The sequence below is a fragment of the Lampetra planeri genome, chromosome 16 (assembly GCF_965212315.1).
Source record: "Lampetra planeri chromosome 16, kcLamPlan1.2.h2, whole genome shotgun sequence".
NCBI lineage: Eukaryota > Metazoa > Chordata > Hyperoartia > Petromyzontiformes > Petromyzontidae > Lampetra > Lampetra planeri.
Genome location: NC_136122.1, coordinates 9,408,541 through 9,429,083, shown reverse-complemented (window position 1 = coordinate 9,429,083; position 20,543 = coordinate 9,408,541). Strand labels below are relative to the sequence as shown.

Genomic DNA, 20,543 nt, shown 5'->3' with positions numbered 1-20,543 from the left:
ATTCATGGACGTTCCCTTAAACATTTTGCATCGCGCCTCTGTATTCCGACGTCACCGCCTTGTGCGCGACATGACGTCATCGCCGCCGCGAATCAGCCCCCGCTGCTCGAATCGGGCGCTGGCTACCCGCGAGTCAGCTGATCCCGCGCGTGTCAAGCAGCAGCAGCAGCGCGAGGCTGCTCTGCTCTAGCAGCAAGCCTCGCACGAGATTAACGCCACCGCGGCTGCAACAACAATCACAACAATCGTTGTCGCTCCTTCTTTCCTCGTCAACATTAACCGAACCACCAAAGCTCGTACGATGCTCGCCGCCGCGCCAGAATGCTCCCCTCGCGTCCGCGGGAACGCGCGGTCCCGTTAGAGCGACGCGCTCGCCCCACCGCCACCACCACCACCACCGACGACTCCGACTCTCCGCACCGCCTGGCCATGCTGCAGCCGGGGTCCGACGACGGCCGCGGCCCCACGGGTCTCGCCCAGCGCTCGGTCCGCATCGCGTTGGTGGTGGCTCTCTACTGGCTCGTGTCCGTCAGCATGGTGTTCCTCAACAAGCACCTCCTGGGCGGCGCGGGAGCCTCGGAGGGTCTCGACGCGCCGCTCTTCGTCACCTTCTACCAGTGCGCGGTGACCGTGGCGCTGTGCTGGGCCATGCGCTCGCTCGCGGGTCTCTTCCCGGGCCGCGTGCGCTTCCCCGAGCTTGGCTGCGACACGCAGATCCTGCTGCAGGTGCGGCAGCTGCTGGGAGGATGGTTAAGCCCCCCACCACCCCACCACCACCACCCCACCACCACCCCACCACCACCACCACCAACCCACCACCACCACCAACCCACCACCACCACCAACACACCACCACCACCAACCCACCACCACCACCAACCCACCACCACCACCAACCCACCACCAACCCACCACCACCACCAACCCACCACCACCACCAACCCACCACCACCACCAACCCACCACCACCACCAACAACCCACCACCAACAACCCACCACCACCAACCCACCCACCACCAACCCACCACCAACCCACCACCACCACCTCATCACCACCACCACCTCATCACCACCACCACCCCATCACCACCACCCCATCACCACCACCACATCCCACCAACACCCCATCCACCACCACCCCACCACTACCACCCCACCATCACCACCACCACCCCACCACCACCCCATCCCACCAACACCCCATCCACCACCACCCCACCACCGTTGTGTAATGGTTTCGATGTTTTGGGTCTCATCAGCGGAGTGAAGCGATATCTGTACGTGCCGGATACGTGTGGAGAACGCGTTGCTCTGCAACGTGTGGTGAACATCTGTTGGAATTATGTAATTGGCAAAACTGTGCACAGATACTGGCAATGAGTGGGTGGGTGGCGAGGGCGAATAGTTGGTCAGGGCTGATAGGCGACGTTCGGATATGCAGCGTTGTTAGCGAACTCTGTGTACATCAAGCGAGTTACATCATTGTTACTACTGTACTTGCACATCATGACAGAGTTGATGCTCTACAACTGCTGCCCCCCCCGGGGCAAAGGCGACGACGACGCTGAAAGTCCAGGGGTGTGGAACCTTTTTTCTGCCAAGGGCCATTTGGATATTTGTAACATCATTCGCGGGCCATGCAAAATTATCAACTTAAAAATTAGGCCGTGATATTTGGTCAAATATTTAATTAACTCACCCCTAATGCGATGGCTGGAACTGCTTCTCTGGTGAGGTGTGTGATGTTAGCTGATATTGATGATGTTGTTGCTCGCAACTACTTTTCCAGGTTTGCTCCTAGATTTATTGAAGTTCGAGTCCCGCCCGCGTTTGCCTTGGCAGGGCCAGAGACCAAATGATTTCATGGGCCTCATACGGCCCATCGGGTCTCATACGTTCCCCACCCCTGGCTTAAAGAGTCGCAGAACCAGAGGTCGCAACCGGGTACCCGATACCCGTACCCTACCCGATACCCGGCTACCCGTACCTGGCCGGGTACGGGTAGCCGTTTGCGACCCTGGTGCGGCCGGGTACGGGTAGGCCGTGAGTCACTGGTGAGTAACCGTTTGTCACTCATTTCGGGTACGGGTAGGGAAAGGGTACCCGTACCCGACTGTACCCGACTCGGTACGGGTACCCATTTGCGACCCTAGTACGGGCGGGTACGGGTACGGTTAAGGAATCAAAACCCGTTTGCGACCTCTGCACAAAACCCACAACAACCTCCTCGTCACGGCGCCCCGCTTAGCGATGTTTACCTTGTACGGGTCAGGCTGCACACACACGAGGTTAGGGTGGGGAGAGTTCAGGATGCCGGCAGTGGTTGAGAGGCGCTTTGCGTGGTTGGTTGGCACGCATGTGACCGGTACCCCGGAGGTGTTGGAGGTAGTTGGAGGGTGTTGTGTTAGGAGGTGCTGGAGGGTAGTTGAAGGGTGTTGAATTCGGAGGTGATGGGGGTAGTTGAAGGGTGTTGTATTTGGAGGTGTTGGAGGTAGTTGGAAGGGTGTTGTATTTGGAGGTGTTGTAGACTTGAGACAATAACCAAATCGCCCGGAATGCGCAAAATCTAATCGCATGTCGCCAGCTAAAAGGTTTGGGTCTGTGTCGTGATCACCATTCATAAAGAGCGTAGCTTTATCCAAGGCTGCGTGACGGGCAGCAGAGTTGTAGTGCAGCAACATGAACTGTTGTACAATAATTCTATGCCCCTTCACGTCCATGCTCCCTCACCTTCACAAATGTAAATGTCCGCGTGGTGAAGTATGGTCAGTTTTAACCTACTGGACCCGCAAGGGTGTAGGGGAGGCGTTGTTCTGGCACTGGGAAGCATAAGGATGTGTTGCTTTTCTTGTGTAACTGCCTTTTCAAGTAGTGTCACAGCAGATATCGAGGGGAAGAGTGAAACTTCCACCACTGGCTCACATGAGTACTACCACATTGATCATTTAAGCAGTTTTTTGTTCGATTTAAAGCTTTCGTGACTGCAGGGATTCATATTCTGATGATGATTGCTTGTGTTGCAATCGAAACGTCGTGAGAATGTTATAGTTATTTGTATTATTTTATTATTTCCCTTCTACGTGACTTTAACGAAAGAACCAAGAACATTTAAGCTTTAACAAGTTAGTTGACCTGTAGATCCGAAACGAGTGAGACCTGTTGCAGCTCCCAGTGATAAAGAGCAATCACCCGTTGCTTTTAGCCATGACCGGGACTCAAACTTGGGCCCGCCTTGTTTTTATAGCGTGGTGCGCTAACCACTGTACCGCCATACATATCATAGACTCCTTAAATTGTCATTGAAACTTGTACACATCGATGGTGCCCTATGATTTCCATTGCAGGTTACTTTTGGGTGTAGATCACACTTCACTTATCCCATTCCAATATAGTATGTCATCTTGTGATCATTTGAAAAGGTTAGCTAAAATAATATGTAGTGATCCACTCATTGCTCATGACCCTACACTCCCTTACCGAATACATTGCTAACATTTAAAAAGTAGACCTTTTTTTAAAATGACATTTCAAAATAGGACAAGTTTTTCTCAATCACTCAGTTTGTTACCACCCAGTTGTATAAATGAGTATACCACAGTTGATGGGAAGGTCATGTGTGGAATATGAGGCCAAAATATTCTCTCTAGAGCTCCCTCTTTTAGGGGCCCTTCTGACGGTAGTGGTGTGAGCAAGGTATTGCAGGGCTGCACCTTTATGATGGAAAGGACACAGTGGCTTGACCATTGCTTTTGTAAGGTAATACCTGTCGAACAAGTTTATCATTTATCCATACAAGGGAGAGCCGACAGGCTATTGTGAACAGCAGGCACTGAATATCCTATTGTAATATTTAACCAAAGGATTTATTCTGAGCGTCTGGTGAACCAACAGTTGGATGCCCATTGGTGCAAGACTGTAACGCTTCTGAATTCTTTACGAATGTGTTCTTACTGTCCTGACTTTTTGGAAAACAACACCACAGTTTTTCGTTGAGGCTGTTTGAGTTACTGCTCTGTTTCCAATACAGTTGGACCCTGGCATATGTATACTACAGCCTCGCAGCTCATTTAACTTAGACCTCAATGTTCATTGTTTAAGGAAATGTTATGCTGGGAATGATGTGCCCAAAAAGATATAGTGCTGAAAATGCCATTATTTCATACTTTCCTTTATGACTTTGGGGATTGTGTGGAGATAATGATTAATATTTCATGCTCTGTGGAATAAAGCACTTAAAGTTAACACTTTACATGTCTAGACATTGTGTAAAACTTTTTGAAAAAACACAATTTAAATGTGGTATATATGTAGAGGCAGATCAATTCATTAGGTACTGTTTGAACAAGAAGCAACTCAGAAAATGACTAAAATATAAGTACTGTAACTGTTATATTACAAATAAAAGTGATGCCGTAAAAAAGTCTGTCTTTATGGGTGAAAGTTACTCATTTACTCTGAGGGTATACAGTGATGTAGGTTAGGAAGAAGTTCTCCTTTGGGGACACGTTGCATAACTAGACATGGAGAGGTGCATGTTTGTCAACGCACTGAGACAGAACGAGGAACACATGAATACAATAACATAATGCAAGTTAAAAGACACGATCTTGGTTGACGATGGAGCCTCAGTTTGTGTCTCTGTTATAAGAAAGTGCGCACTGACACATTTCTAATTTCGTTGAGCAGGTGCTGCCACTGTCGCTGGTCTTCACTGGCATGATTACCTTCAACAACCTCTGCCTCAAGTTCGTGGGCATCTCCTTCTACAACGTGGGCCGCTCCCTCACCACCGTCTTCAACGTGCTCATGTCCTACATGATCCTGGGCCAAGGCACATCCCTCCCAGCGCTCCTGTGCTGCGGAATGATCATCGGTACTCGCTGCGAATAGTCACGCACCGCTTCTGCCAGGCATCAACATTTTCGGGGTCTCGTACATGTACGTGTACGGGTCTTTTTATTGCGACTCCACTGCTTGATGAGGGTCGCCTGACGCCGTGCAGATCATAAAGCTTTTTTTGACCATAATTCACAACGCTGGTCAGTGGGGGGATATGAAGGAAGGAGGGTTTGGGGGTATATATTCTTAGGTTTTTTCGGTAAAGTCACGTAGGTAAAAAATGTAAATTAATAAAAATAAAATAAAAATCACGACGTTTCAGAGGCAACAAAAGCTTCCGTCTTCAGGTGAAACAGTCACAGCATGATTGCTGTATCAAGTGAGAGAAATTCCAAGAAAACCCTATTTGTATATATTCTGGTTGAGGGTGGGAGGATCCAAGGTAGGCCTTGTGACTGTTCCACCTGAAGACGGAAGCTTGTGTTGCCTCCGAAACGTCGTGATTTTTATTTTATTTTCATTAATTTTAATTTTTTTTTACCTACGTGACTTTACCGAAAAAACCTAAGAATATGAATCCTTGCAGTCACGAAAGCTTCAAATCTAGATTTTGGGGTATAGCCATACAGTTTAAGTAATAGATGTCACTGCACTGTCTTATGCTCGCCACCACGTCGCTCTGCAGCCTATAGCAACGTGCTGTGCATTGTGGTCACACATCCAGGCTCAAACAGGCTTAGCTTCCAGATCTAACTAGAGTGGGCACATTCCCGGATATTTGGTCAAAAGCACCGTAGATCTTAGCTACACGGTAAAGTTACAACAACAATAATATGCAGGACAAACCAGTTTAAAATCCAACCCTCTTGGAATTGATAAGCTGTATACATTCATCTAACTATTTTTCTCACGTTCAAGGGCAACCCCATGGCTCGGCTGCATTTAGACACGACTTAAATTGAAAATATTTTGTATTTGTAGTTTCAACTTTCTCGCCCTATATTTGTAGTATGGTGGTGAAGCAGTGGCACAGTGGTTAGCAAACTAGGCTATGAACCCGGCAACCTGAGTTCGATTCCTGGCCATTACTGCCAATCAATGGCGATTGATGTGTTAACCGTTCCTGGGCCACCAGCCTGGTGAAATATGGTCAAACAACCCTCACGACCAACACGTCATGGGGGAGAGGCCTTCATCTGACAAAAAAGCTGTGAATTATAATTAATATGTAGCATTGCTTAATCAATATGGTTAGAATTAATGACACTTATTGTTCATACATTTACTCGGTGTCATGTGACTGGGTGGTATTGATTGTGGTTTCCCATTTCCACGAGCGCAGGTGGATTCTGGCTCGGCGTGGACCAGGAGGATATGAGCGGCACGCTCTCCGTGGCCGGCGTGGTGTTCGGCGTCGTGGCCAGCCTCTGCGTCTCCCTCAACGCGATCTACACCAAGAAGGTGCTGCCCTTGGTTGGCGGGAGCCTGTGGCGTCTCGCCTACTACAACAACATTAACGCGTGCCTCCTCTTCATGCCGATCATCCTGCTCGTCGGCGAGGTGCCCAAGCTGTTGGCGTTCGAGCACGTCTTCTCGCCGCACTTCTGGATGATCATGACGGTGGGCGGCGTGCTGGGCTTCGGCATCGGCTATGTGACGGGGCTGCAGATCCAGGCGACGAGCCCGCTCACGCACAACGTGTCCGGCACGGCGAAAGCGTGCGTTCAGACCGTCGTCGCCGTGTCCTACTTTGGCGAGTTCAAGACCGTGCTCTGGTGGGCCAGCAACGTGCTGGTCCTCACCGGATCTTTTTTCTACACATGGGTGAAAGGACACGAGATGAAAAAGGCGCAGCAGGACTTCATGAAGGACCTCCAGAAGGCTTGAACTAAAGTGTTGTCATTGCGGTAATGAATGCTATACATTCGTTCAGCTGTAACGGTGCAATGTTTTCTGGCTTTTGTTAGCGTTGCATAACGAAAATGAAAGGTTTTGCAAGTGACCATGAAGAATTTTTGTATGTTATTTGTAGAAAAAAATATTAATAATCAAATGTTTAAAATCTTGTAGTAAGTGTGAAAAATGTATTTGCGTTTGATCTGATTTGTTTTATATCTTAATTTAATGGTAAAACCATTCGTAATTATAAATTAGAATTCATGATATGTTACAGAATGATTGTTTCCCATCGTAATCTGTGAAGAAGAGCCAACTTATGTTATTATAACTCATTTACTTTTAGGTAAGAAAACACAGCAGGTGTGTTTGTTTGTCCTTGTTACTATAATGTAATTTATTTTATTTTATGCAATTAAAAACAGTTATTGAGTTGTATCTTTTCATATTTCCAACGTGCTATTTTATGAGTGACTGTTTTGGCACAGTCTGTGTATTCAGACCTCTGCCGTTTTGACCATTGCTGATATTACCACTCCCCAATTCGTTGTCAGAAAATATTGCTGAGATTTACATCTGCTGAAAACAATTCCTAGCCACGTTTGACTGCTGCTAACAGCCACAATTCATGTTGCCCTGTATTAAGTGGTATCCACGTCCTGCTCTTTGTACATCACTTTGAGATGCAGCCACATTTTATATTGCGATATAAATCCAAAATCGTATATTGCAAAACGCAGCAGTCAACAGTGCTTTACACCTCTGTAAATTACCCAACTGTCCCATTATGCACTGGTTGTGAACCCAATACACGTCCCAAGCATCACGATGACCTCAAGATGACACGGGGGACATCCCAATGCTTGAGTGGCCTCAGATATATACTTGGAAGCTGGCATGTCTTGCCCTATCGCACACTTGAGCGTCAGTATTGTTAAAGTGCAATGTAAGAATATTTGACCTTGTGTATAATTAAACGCGTATCTAAGGTTCTGCTGTATTAAGAATATATTAACAAAGCCCACTGAATGGCTTTGGATATAATGAGGTGATTATACTATAGTGGTTTCTGGAACTATTTAAATTTGTACTGTGATAACCTCTCTCACCCAGATTCACCAAATGAGAACGCACCCGTCAAATTTTATTACGTAACATGCTGTGTAGATATGATGAGTTTGGAAATCTAAAAAATATATGAATAACGTTACAGGACTACAATATAAAATTTTACTTGATAACATCTATGTTTTGCGAAGCTTATGGGCAACCTTAAACTGTATCCGCACAAACCATGGCAGCAGATGCGGATACCTGATGCACAAATGGAAAATTAAAACAGCTCCTGTGTACAACTGTCACCCAGTACAGACCGCGGAACATCTGACGACTCAATGCCCAATTGACAAATATGAAGGCGACACCTTCACAGCGATACAATCTCCCACCCCCCCCTGACGCAATTATCTTGACTCCACCAGCTCAATGTAATATAATAAGTTGTTGCTTGACATCAACATCAGCCACGCGAACAATGTTTAGTAAAAGAGGAAGACTTCATGGATATCCAATTTTTATTTGGATGGAATGTGCAGCTGAGCCTTCTCGTGCCCCTTGTGGTGATGCATGACCTGCTTGCACTGGCAATACCTTTGGACTGTCACCATGACTGCTATCACGGTTTCCTTTACAGTCTCATGGCGGCTAAACATCAACACCTTAAAGTGGGTTGTCTGTGACCTGAGAACACCGAATTGCTCTTTACAAGAGCTGGTAAATGTTTATTATTTTTTTTATACAACTCAAAAGTACCGCGGGTGCATTTACAATGCACACAACTTTCCAAAGACGTATTCTTGGGTTTTTTCGGTAAAGTCACGTAGGTAACTTTACCGAAAAAACCCAAGAATATGAATCCTTGCAGTCACGAAAGCTTCAAATCTAAAATTTCCAAAGATGTTTTTAAAGTTGTGAGCATTAGAACACAAAATATACTACTATATGTGCGTTTCAAGGTTTTTAACGTTAGTAAATGGAATGCATTTTAAATGCGAATGTTGAGCATAATTAATGCGATGGCACACATTTAATATATTATATTGCATCCGTAGGTCTGTAAGATTTTGTTATCCAAAACCCGATGAACCACAACTGCGATCTCAGGCACTGAATTCCTGAAGTATGTGAGTGTATATTTGCATTTTATCTCCATATCAGTTTTTTTGTGAATAAGAAGTCAGTTCATCGTGATGGTGGCCACTGAATGCATCCATTGGCATTTAAACGGAGTTTTTGGGTAGGATCGCATAAGTATAAATGCCATAAAACCCACCACCACCTGACACAGCCAATTAGTAAGGGTTTTTACATAAACAGAACATGCCAATTCGTTACCAGTTCAGCACACCGGGGTTTTGGAGAGCAAACCGACAACAATTACCATTTAAATTGAGGTGCACGAAAAATTAATCCTATTGTCTGCGTTTTTCCACAAATTATCTTGCAGAAGAGGAGCTATTATCACAGATATCCGGATGAGAAGACTAATCTGCCAAAAGTACACCTTCAAGTGAATGCACATGTGCTTCACCACATTTAATATAAAAAAAAACTACAACCTTTTTAATGTTACCAGTTAAGGCCGCCTGAGCTATTTCGCGCTTTTAGAGAAGTGACCTGGCCACAAATGATAGCTTAACGAAGTAGCTTATCACGTGTAAATTTACTGCAACCAAATATTCTAAACGATTGTTTCTAAGTGTGGAGGGAAAAACTGGAGGACGTGGAGAAAAATCTACACGACCACAGGGAAAACATGCAAACTCTATGTATACAAGCGTCAGGGTCAGGGATTGAACCCACGACCTCCTGCAAGCCAGGCGAAGTAGTTAACATCTCGCCACCGTGGCGCCCCAATATCGTGCAAGCGTCATGCAGTGACATACTCTCTAAATATAGCTGACATATGTGAGTACACACGTAGTTATGCAGGAAATACAATGGGGTACCTGAGTCTGTTTAGATGATGATGGCCTAACCCAGGGTTTGGGAATCTGCGGCTGGGGTAGCCATATGCGGCCTTTTTAAGGAATGCGTTTTGATGTTATTTATTAAGCACCTCCTCATATTCTCTTGAAATAGAGTGTTTTTTTTTCATCGAATTCAAACAAAATGTCTCCGCTTATATTTCGGTTGCCTAACCTGTATTGCCAGAGAGCGAGATAGAGAGCAAATGTGTGGAACATAGCTGCAAGTCCTCACCGAAGGTCAGCGCAAGGAAGCAATGCAAATGTAGAACATAATATGGCAGGCTACGAGTTAGACCCTCCATCGACAACTGCCACGAGATGTGTTTTTCAACAACAGTGTAAAAGAACAAAGACGTAGGGAAGAGGAGCCGCGATATGTAGCCCAGGTGTGAACCGTGCAAGGCAAATCAAATATTGGGATCCCCATACTCTTAGGTTTTTTCGGTAAAGTCACGTAGGGAAAAAAATTAATAATAAAAAGAAATGATAAAAACAATAGAAAATAATAATAGATTTATTATTTTATTTCTATTATTTTTTCTATTTGTATTTTTTACCGACGTGACTTTACCGAAACAACCTAAGAGTATGAATTTTTGCAGTCACGAAAGCTTCAAATCTAGAATTGGGATCACCCTCTCCCCACCTGACGGATTGCAGCGCCCCTTGAGCTGATGATGTCGTAACGCCACCGACGGCGACACAGGTGGGAACAACCTGCCAGGATTGTGCCCCCCCCCCCCAACCTTTGCGAGTCGATCGATCAAGAACTCTTCGAGCTCCGACAGCGGATTTTCTGGGCGAGCGCGTTCACGTGGACTCATCGAGAGCTCGCGCGGGGACGTGATCATCGCTCCCCCTGCCAAGGAGTGCATCGGGCGTGCGTAAAGGTCGCGGGGGTCAGAGTGGGCTAGGGGACTGTTCGCGTCGGGCCCTTTGGGGTAACTATGTTACCCTATTTGTATTTTTGTATTTTTATATTGTATATTACAGTTTTTTTTATATTTGATAAAAAAATTTTTTACATACTTTAGCCCCTTTAGTATTAGTTAGACTTTGTACCTTTAGTATAGTTAAGACTTGTACACCACTTATTTAAGATTCCTATATGTTGAATGTATGCACCTTCCTGCCAAAGTAAATTCCTTGTCTGTGCGAACTTTCATGGCGAATTAAACCCTTTCTGATTCTGATTTGCTCGAGACGATGTTGCCGTCAAAACGATCGCTGGCAGTGGCGCTTTTGCCGAAACGTGGGGCCCACGCGTCGCGCGGACATTCCAAGCTCAAGAACACGCGCATCCTCGGATTCCCGACCACTTCGAGGGCCGAGGACCTTGCGCGGTCATTCTCATGGAGGCAGCGTGGCAGGAGACGGCAATGCGCATCAGAGATTATTTCAGCGCGATTTTGCATTTCGTGAATTGCGATGCAAATCACGGTCCGTTTTTTTGAAGTTGCGCTCTTCCGAAGCGCTCGCCCGTCACCGTGGCGTGCGCGATGACCACCAGAACCACCACGTGGCTTTTCTTTCGTGTTGTGCGCGGTGCTTTTAGCGCCACAGCGCGTGGATTTGTAGCGTGGATTTTCATTTGTTTCCTGGTGACTTTGTGTATATTTCATATCGAGATCGCCTCCCGTTCTTTTGCTGCTGGCGGCAATAAAAGTTGTTTAAAAGTCAAAGTCTGTAGCTTTCCGGTGCATTTTTTTCGGTCACACGGCGAAGTCCAATTCTAAAAACACACCGAAGAGCTTAGAAAACGTTCACTCATTAGCACTCACTCGCAAGATTTTTTGTCAGCCCAATGATAATGTCAAGTGGAGCAGACATTTTAAGTACTCGTTCAGTGAGGTTCCATAAAAGTAAAAAGGAGTTAAATAATTTACTTGAATCCAAATTGTCTAGATTTTATTGTTCAAAATATTCTATTATCGTTTTCGGAAATTGATTTTGTTTCGGTTTTGTTTTTGTAGTGCCTCAGTGGTTATAGAGAAAGGTGCAGCCCTGCAATGTCTTCTTCATGTTGCTGTTAATGGAAGGGCCCCCCTGGATTGAGTGCTTTAGAGAGCCCCTCCGGAGGATACATTGGTCTACTCTTCCACGCTCTTCCCAAGAATGATACGGGTTTCAGAAGAGCGTATACATTGTATCTATATTGTACTGTACCATTTAAATAGTTTTTTTATTATAATAAACAACACGAACTTGAATATGAAGATTAATTTGAAATAATGGTAATTAATGTGTCACCAGTACAGGGGTACTTTGCCCTATCAGATACATTTTAAATAAAGCGTTGCCCTGTACACACAGGGTGTGAAAAGTGGTACATTCTTGTGCATTAATTTTTTTTTAAACATTGAACTCGGAACCTTTCCGGTATTATTTTTGGGGAGGTTCCAGTTGGCAAAAGCCAGTTGGCAGAAATGAAAACACACAAACATATTACAAACGACTAAGTTAAAAGTGCAGCCATGCAGTTATTTCCTCATGCCACTGCTGACGAAAGGGCTTTTACTCAAGGGAGCACTTGAATTCCCCTCCAGAGGGCATTTGGCCTACTCTTCCCCGCACTGCCCAGATAACTTGGAAAAGGTGGGAGTTAACCCATACTTTATTCCATCATACGCTGCCGCGGTGAAGTGGTGTCCATGAGGGCTTGGGTTTCATCCCGACCCTGACGCCTGCATATTTGGAGTTTGCACGTTTTCTCTTCCATTGGTCGCGTGGATTTTTTTCTTTTGGTCCTCCGGTTTTTTTCCCCTCCACATTTAGAAACATGCATTTAGAGTACTTGGCTGTGATAAATGTCCACATATGCTATCATTTGTCACCAGGTCGCTTCTGGAAAAGAGTTATATCGTTCAGTGGGCCTTACCTGGCAAATATATATTTTTGTTAAGTTATAGTTCATAGCTTTTTTTCTATATATTTTTTAGTTTAACTATGGCTGTGTACCCGTTTATATTTCTGGGTGGGCAAAAAGAGGCGTGTGGTGGTGGGGAGTTAGGAAACTTCCAGCTTTGTTTCAGCTGCCGCACTGGGAGAGTGTGACTCGAGCCGGCGGCTTTTGGTGGCAAGTCCAATGTGTGCTGACCATTCCACCGTGGCAGCTTGCCTTCAACAAAGGGCATGACACATACAGTACAGTATAAACAAAGTAAAGTTGCACAAGAACTGGGATAGGCAGGGCAGCTGCCTTCGACTGCAAGGGGGCCTGTGTGGTATATAAAATCTAGATAAGAAAAATACATTTTCATTAATTTATGGATTAAATTGTGGTTGTTGCTGTTTTATCTATGTCCATGATTTTTACACTTCGATTCTGAATATATATTTTTGATTTAAGCTTAGGTTTGTGAGATCTTGGATAATTTTCGATATAATTGTAATTGCATCGATTTTTACAGTCAAATGCTTGTTCATAGTTTACAAAGGTTAGAAATAATTATATTTCATATATACATTAGTGTATTTCAGAATCTGTATGTTCGTGTGATTGGTTCGCTTCAAAATTGAAAATTATTCTGCTTCTAGTGAGCGTTGTAAGCGGATTACGTACACGTGATGGGACACGAATGATCGTACACGTGTTCAAGTCAGTTTTTTCTCCATTTTTGAATATAGGAATGATTCAGGCATTGTTCAGTAATTGACATATTAAAGTTTTAGGAAATAGCTCTGCTAGAACTCGTTCCAACTGCTTGTGCCAACACCGAGGTTACTCTTGCAATTGAGAATAACCGAGTTGAACAAAATATCACTGGTCCTGCTTCTTTGCTCATGTCCTAAGTTACTCCGTTTGGTCGTGGAGTTTTACATATTTCCATCCTGCGAAAGGTAGTCTTTGCATCTTTAAAAGTGACCTGCAGTACATTGTCCAATTAATTTAAAGACATGGTTCAATGCCTGGGATGTATTAAATTTGTTCCTATATTTCCGCACACATTTCCTCGACGAGTTTTAAGACTGTCACTCTCAGTAAATAATGAACTTATCTCAGATTTGCTGATGGCAGTTGTTTGTAACAACCAATGGATATAAATGAAAAGGAATGATTCAAGAAGTTAATAAAGGAGGCTGCAAAGTTGGGCTCAAGATAGATATCAGTAAAACACGAGTACTCTACAACAAGTTGGCTAAACAAATGAAGATGTTTGATGGAGGAATACAACTGGAAATTTATCACAGTGCGCACACCTTATGCAATTATTGAAGGGGGTAATGATATAAAGATGCCAGCGAGAGTGGGTTGGAGAGATTTTGGAGCTTAACCTGATAGCACTGTTGGCTACGTGCGGTGCCAAAAAAGTTCAACATATCTCGCATACAAAAGCAAACGCAACGTGCCTAAGGAGGAATCTTTCAAGTAAGGCATATCACCCACGATGACGTGGGTTCATTCGAAACACAGACATTGGCAAAGCTACTGGAACAAAGGTCGAAAAGTGCACCAAGAAGCCTTGAGTGGTCCCTGCTTGATATTACATTTAGAGACAGTACAAGAGACACATATGGATTGGGGAACAAACACGTACGTGTGTATGTATGTTGAACTTCTTTCGCACCGTACGTAACCAACCGCGCTTATTGGAGGTTCGGGGGAAGGACAACAAACTAAAACAGTAAAATTTCCATTTAAAGCATTCGTGACTGCAGGGATTCATCTACTTGGTTCTTTCGGTAAAGTCACGTAGAAGGGAAATAATAAAAATAATAAAATAAAAATAAAACATAATAAAATACAATTATCACGACGCAAGCAGCCGTCCTCAGGTGAAGAACAGGGCTGTCGGAAAGGCAGCGTCTGAATGTCTGAATGCAACCTCCTTTATTAACTGAATGACATTCAGACGCTGTCTTTCCGACAGCCCTGTTCTTCACCTGAGGACGGCTGCTTGCGTTGTGACCGAAACGTCGTCAGAATTGTATTTTATTATGTTTTATTTTTATTATTTTATTATTTCCCTTCTACGTGACTTTACCGAAAGAACCAAGAAGATAAACTAAAACAGCATTCAGTTCTAAAGAAGTGAGTATATGCTCCCTCGTAAGGCAACAACACAGTGGTGGCTCATGACGCCGACTGTTGTTGTTGCTGATGTTCCTGTTTGGCATCGGCATCGACATATTTGTGACCGTCGAGAAAAATAAGTGGCACTGAGGCACGACTCGTCGAGAGAAGGGACGACGGCTGATGGTCGAGGCTGGCGACGCAGCGGCTGTCGAAGGAGGGAAACACGGCGACAGGACGACCACCGAGCTAGCGGTGCAGTAATGAGGTCAGCTGATCGTCTAGTCACGAGATCCACGAGGGACAATGACAACTTGGGGAGGCCTTCGTCCAGCAGCGGATAGAGCATGGCTGACGCCGGTGAATGAGCGGGTGGCTTCGTTTCGTTTCCTGTGAGAGGACAAGCAGAGTTGTGAGCATTGTGTAATGGATCAACGCAAGTCAACGGCAATGTTATTGTAGAGACAAGAAGGTTACATTTACTCTAGATGGCAGTATTGCACTATGCTACAGGACATATTTTTACCTTTTGCCCCCAATTGCAAAATAACATTTTCATACCAAAAAAATCATGTTTAATTAACCTTTGGATACGACAGCAGTTTTTTTTCTTCTTTAAAGATAGCCTGACTGAATCTCAAGATTATTTGAACAGGCTCATGAATGAGATGTTTTGATATTTTTAAATGAAGGAGGAAGCTGACATTTGCCAATTAAACCCACATCCATCACAGCGGGAATCCCAATTATTCTGCACTACGTTGGTTTGTCATCATCAGCAATGGTCAAACCACATTTGGATGAAGGTTCCCTCAAGCTGCCACCATCTCTCATGATCCTGCAATGGAACGATCGACGTAGCACCTGCACAAGCTGATCGCTCCATCTCCCCTGTGGATGCCCTCTCCGATGCGTTCCATTCTTTCATCAGTCTTCACCGCCGGACATCATTCCTTCTAGCGCAGTGTTCTCCATCGCAAGGCCCGCAGGCCACTGGCGGCCCTTGGTGGCCTTTAGTGTGCCTGTGACGTGTGACCCCCGACCATACACAGCATGTGAAAACACCCACATCGTGCTGTCAAACCCAATAGCTTCAAATTCGTGGCGGCCCTCACGCTGATGTCTTATCGGCAAAAGTGCCCCCTTCCCCCCCCGCCTCTGAAAATGAGTGAAGAACACTGATATGGAATGTTAAACTGTACTGGAAGCAAACTGAGCAACTGTTTCACAAATATGTTCGGAAAGTGGTGTATAATTTACTTTTTAGTTTAACATTCATGAAAATTAGTGAAGAATACTTTTTTAACGGCCTGTTCTCCTCAAGGCAACTTAGTTTTTAACTGGTGCATGTTCTATATAATCCACGTTTTCTCTATTTTCCTCATTGTAATTACACGAATTCATCATATCTGCTTATGTTGTGATTTTAGTTTCAATAAATAATCAACATTTGGCTGAATTTACACATTTTTGTGCACGCCTGGAATCCAGCAGTATAGAAGCATGGACTCGGTGGATCGTACAGCGGAAAATCCCAAAGTCACTGGTGCTGTAAAGCGGCCAACAGATGGCATTACGCTGAATGTGTTTGTGAACCTGTACGGACGGAGCTTTGAAGATTATCCTCACACGTGCGTGGTGTTTGCAGTGCAATACCCCAGTGGGGGACCCTCCTCCTGGAAGAGTCATGGATTCACAAAATGACACGTAAATTGTAAAGTTATATGGGCGAATCAGGGAAGAGGGAATAGGGGGGGCAGACCTAGGGTGAGATGGAAGAACACGGTGGAAAGAGATATGGGGACAGTGGACGTGTCTAGAGAAGAACCAGGGAATAGCAGCACTTGTAGACAGAAAATCCGAACAACAATATTACACGTAAATTGAAAAGTTATATGGGCGAATCAGGGAAGAGGGAATAGGGGAGAGACCTCGGGTGAGATGGAAGAACACGGTGGAAAGAGATATGGGGACAGTGGACGTGTCTAGAGAAGAACCAGGGAATAGCAGCACTTGTAGACAGAAAATCCGAACAACAATATTACACGTAAATTGAAAAGATATATGGGCGAATCAGGGAAGAGGGAATAGGGGAGAGACCTCGAGTGAGATGGAAGAACACGGTGGAAAGAGATATGGGGACAGTGGACGTGTCGTGAGAAGAACCAGGGAATATCAGCACTTGGAGACAGAAAATCCGAACAGTCAACCTTGTACAGTATTGGGACTTCTGGCCTTAAAGAATACGCCGATGGACTCTAAACCTTTGGCCTTGCCATTGAGACAACAACAAAAAAACGCATTGAGTTGTGCAGCTGTGTCAATCCTCTGTGGGGGGAAAATCCTGCAATTCTGTAACTGACATAATAGGCAATTGTACATCATGGCCACATTAACCACACAATGGGAAATAAACGCCTCAACTTCTCTTGCATGCTGTTCTGCCCTCAGTGGTGACATTGGATCCGATCTGCTATTGTTGGAAATTCGTATTCGTGAGCAGTGACTTCAGCCGATTGTGACCCAGGCGCCCATGTACGCGGCATATCAGTTCGAGAGACCCCACGTGGACAAGAGGGCTTTAACTTTACAACGGAACAAGTTCAAGTTCACAGTAGCTTACGCGACACGGTGCAGCGTGCCTTTCTTGCAGTTACAATACAATTTAGATTCATAAAGCTTCTAACCGAGAGAGCTGTGGTGCAAGTAGTTGGCACCCTGCGCTATTAACCCAGCGAACTGAGTTTGACTTTCCCGACAGGTCGAACATCAGCAGCGAGAGACATCTGAACCGTTCCTGGGACCCCCCTTTCTTCACCAGCCCACACTCACTAGCATGGTGAAGTATGGGCAAACATCGCCCATATGATAGAAAGGGTCAGAATTTTTTCCCTTCCTGATAGTGTCTAAATGAGACCACATTTCAAGACGTTGGACATAAACAGTGGGTAACTGTATAAGATAAAGAGAGCGGCTCATTCATGGGCAGTAGAATAAATTAAGGTCTCAAGTCTGGCTGGAACACTGCACCAACATTAGCTTTTGATAGATTTTGCAAGTACTCATAGGTGTTTTCGGTAAAGTCACGTAGGTAAAAAAATAATAAAATTGATAAAAGTAATAATACAAATAAAATAATAAATCACGACGAATAGCAGCACTTGGAGACAGAAAATCCGAACAGTCAACCCTGTACAGATAGGTAAAGTCACGTAGGTAAAAAAATAATAAAATTAAAATTAATAAAAGTAATAATACAAATAAAATAATAAATCACGACGTTTCGGAGGCAACACAAGTCTCCGTCATCAGGTGGGACCGTCACAGCTAGATTGACTGTATCTAAGAGTATGAATCCTTGCAGTCACGAAAGCTTCAAATCTAGAATTAGATTTTGCAAGTGTCACAACGTGGGTTGCCATCGTCCAAGGTCTTGAAATCCATCAGTTGGCTTTAAGTCTATCTCTGACATCTGTGAAAAAGAGCTTTAACCTGCTCTGTACGTACGTACATTGAACTTGTTTAGCACCGTTCGTAGCGAACCGCGCTAATCGGAGGTGCGGTGGAAGGACAACAGACAGAACACCAAAAAAACGCTGCAACTTGCTGTCGGTGATTACATCTACAACATTTCCAAACTTCCAAGATTATTTTCCGTGAGATGTCAAGCATCCTCCGCGTGCATCTTAATCAAAGGCGGTACGTGACTTTTTTAAAAAATAGTTACTTTGTTAAAGTTTAACGGTCTGACTTGCACAGTAACGCAATGTACAAATATTACATTATGGGAACCTCATTTGCCAGTAAAAATATGATAATTGGTTTTTTACCCTTCTATCTGGCAACAAAACTGACACCTTTTTTACAAGGAGTCATGTTTGCATAGACCGCAAAAGTGTCACAACTAGGCTCTAAGGAAAGCTGTCTCGGGTGTGGACCAATCAACTTCAAGGACAGTGCACATTATCAGAGTTATGTCTTTTGTTTGTATTATGACTGCAGGTATTGCGGTCTATGCAAACATGACTCCTTGTAAAAAAGGTGTCAGTTTTGTTGCCAGATAGAAGGGTAAAAATCAATTATCAAATATTACATTGACTGAAATGAATTTACGCTTTACTGATATTACAATTCTGAAAGCCAAAGACTGGGGGCGCTATTGCACGATGTTACGTCTGTCGCCCCAATGAGAATAAGATTAACAGGAGAGAGTACTCTCTTGCAGAGGAAAAAATAAAACAGGTTTTTGTTTAAACATTTTATGAACGGAGAAGATGCATTGTGTGGTAAATGCTGTGTATTACCTAACATATAACCATTCAAAAAGCAAAAACATATCTTAAATGTACCCACTCTCGTTTGATTACAAAGCCTCAGTGGATTTGAGTCTGGTTAGTACCTGGATGGGTAACGCCCGGGGCTTTCATGTGTTGTCGGCCTGGTGTTGCGATGTGGGTAGGAGATAGCGTTGCTGTGTTTCACCCCTCCGTATGCGTATTGGATTCTCTCCAGACATCTGGTCGGCCAGACATCCCAAAAGTCAGACCCTCCTGAAATTGTCATGTGACTCGATGAGGGTTTCATGAGTAAATTATTAGAATGATTATTATATGGTCAAACATCCTAAGAAGGTATTATATGAACAATCATTTACGGATTTGCATTCAGTCAATCAGATGGCTGGAGAATGAGCAGATAATATCAGTACACACTTTAAATTAGTGAATGCCGTTTTGCCAGGGAACAATTCCCGATTAATAGAATTATACTAAACATCGGGCAGAAATGAATCTTGCGCCTTTAACGGTGTGTAACATGCATCGGGTGAATGAATAAATAACGAAAATAAGTGCTGCTGGTATCGGACCTGTTACCTGCATGCACGACACCTGCACATAACAGCGTGGAAGAAATGTGCCCTTTGATGTTGCAGTATTATCGCTTCTGCTGCTACTACTGCCGCTGCTGTGGAGAGCAGTTGCACAATATGTGGGTGCTTCAGATATCCTCGCAGTGAAGAGCCATCTGCCCTCAACAGGTGCATGCTCCCACGACGTTCTCACCTCCTTCTGGGTTTTGATGTTTCATGGCAAGGGATTGATCGTCAGTGGTTAAAATCATGAGGATTGACGGTAAATGCCTCTAACTTATTTTTTTTTGGCAATTGTGTTCGTTGTTGTTGTTGTAAAATCGTACCGTGCAATGCGTTGCAATTTTGTGTTTTTACAGTATAAACATCGGAACTCATCCGTAACGATGTGTGGGACTTGTCGCTGATCCTATTTATCAGCGGGAGTTAACCTATGATATTACATCCACTTATCCGTGGGGATAAATATTGCGGATAATAGGATGAAGAGGCCCATGTAAAATACGGGTTTTCAGGGACCCTATGGCTCCCATGAATAATAGGAGTTGCGGGTAATAGGGTCATGGATAAGAGGAGTTCGACCATAACCGGAGTGGAATGGTGCTGCAGTGGTTAATGGACTGCGCTGTGAAACATGTGCGCCGAGTTCGATTCCCAGCCATGGCTAACGTCAGAGGAGACTGATGTCTGAATCGGTCTTGAGCTCTTTCAGTCGACAACCTGCACTGGCCAGCATGGTGAAGTATGATAAAAAAAAAATAACCACCGTGGTTGACACAGCATAGAGATGGCTTTAATCCAGCAGTGGATCGTTAAGAGCTTTAATTATGTAATGCAATATCCTGGTAGTACAGCATTTGATTTTTAATTATGTATAGACTACGGTACCAGGTA

The 20,543-nt window shown here is 44.4% G+C and overlaps 1 protein-coding gene across 1 annotated transcript; it reads left to right on the top strand.

Annotated features, from left to right (window-relative positions):
- The first annotated feature begins 130 nt into the window (after positions 1-130).
- On the top strand, positions 131-7,179 carry SLC35C1 (solute carrier family 35 member C1). The gene is made up of 3 exons (XM_078601506.1): positions 131-726; positions 4,688-4,874; positions 6,183-7,179. The coding sequence occupies exons 1-3, from the start codon at positions 322-324 to the stop codon at positions 6,725-6,727; spliced, it is 1,137 nt and encodes a 378-aa protein (XP_078457632.1). The 5' UTR covers positions 131-321; the 3' UTR covers positions 6,728-7,179.
- The last annotated feature ends 13,364 nt before the right edge of the window (positions 7,180-20,543 follow it).

Bases quoted from the DNA above. Each gene is read 5' to 3' on its own strand.
- SLC35C1 (XM_078601506.1), top strand. From the start codon at position 322: ATGCTCCCCTCGCGTCCGCGGGAACGCGCGGTCCCGTTAGAGCGACGC. The intron at 727-4,687 runs GTGCGGCAGCTG...TTCGTTGAGCAG, and splicing joins ACACGCAGATCCTGCTGCAG to GTGCTGCCACTGTCGCTGGT. The intron at 4,875-6,182 runs GTACTCGCTGCG...CCACGAGCGCAG, and splicing joins GTGCTGCGGAATGATCATCG to GTGGATTCTGGCTCGGCGTG.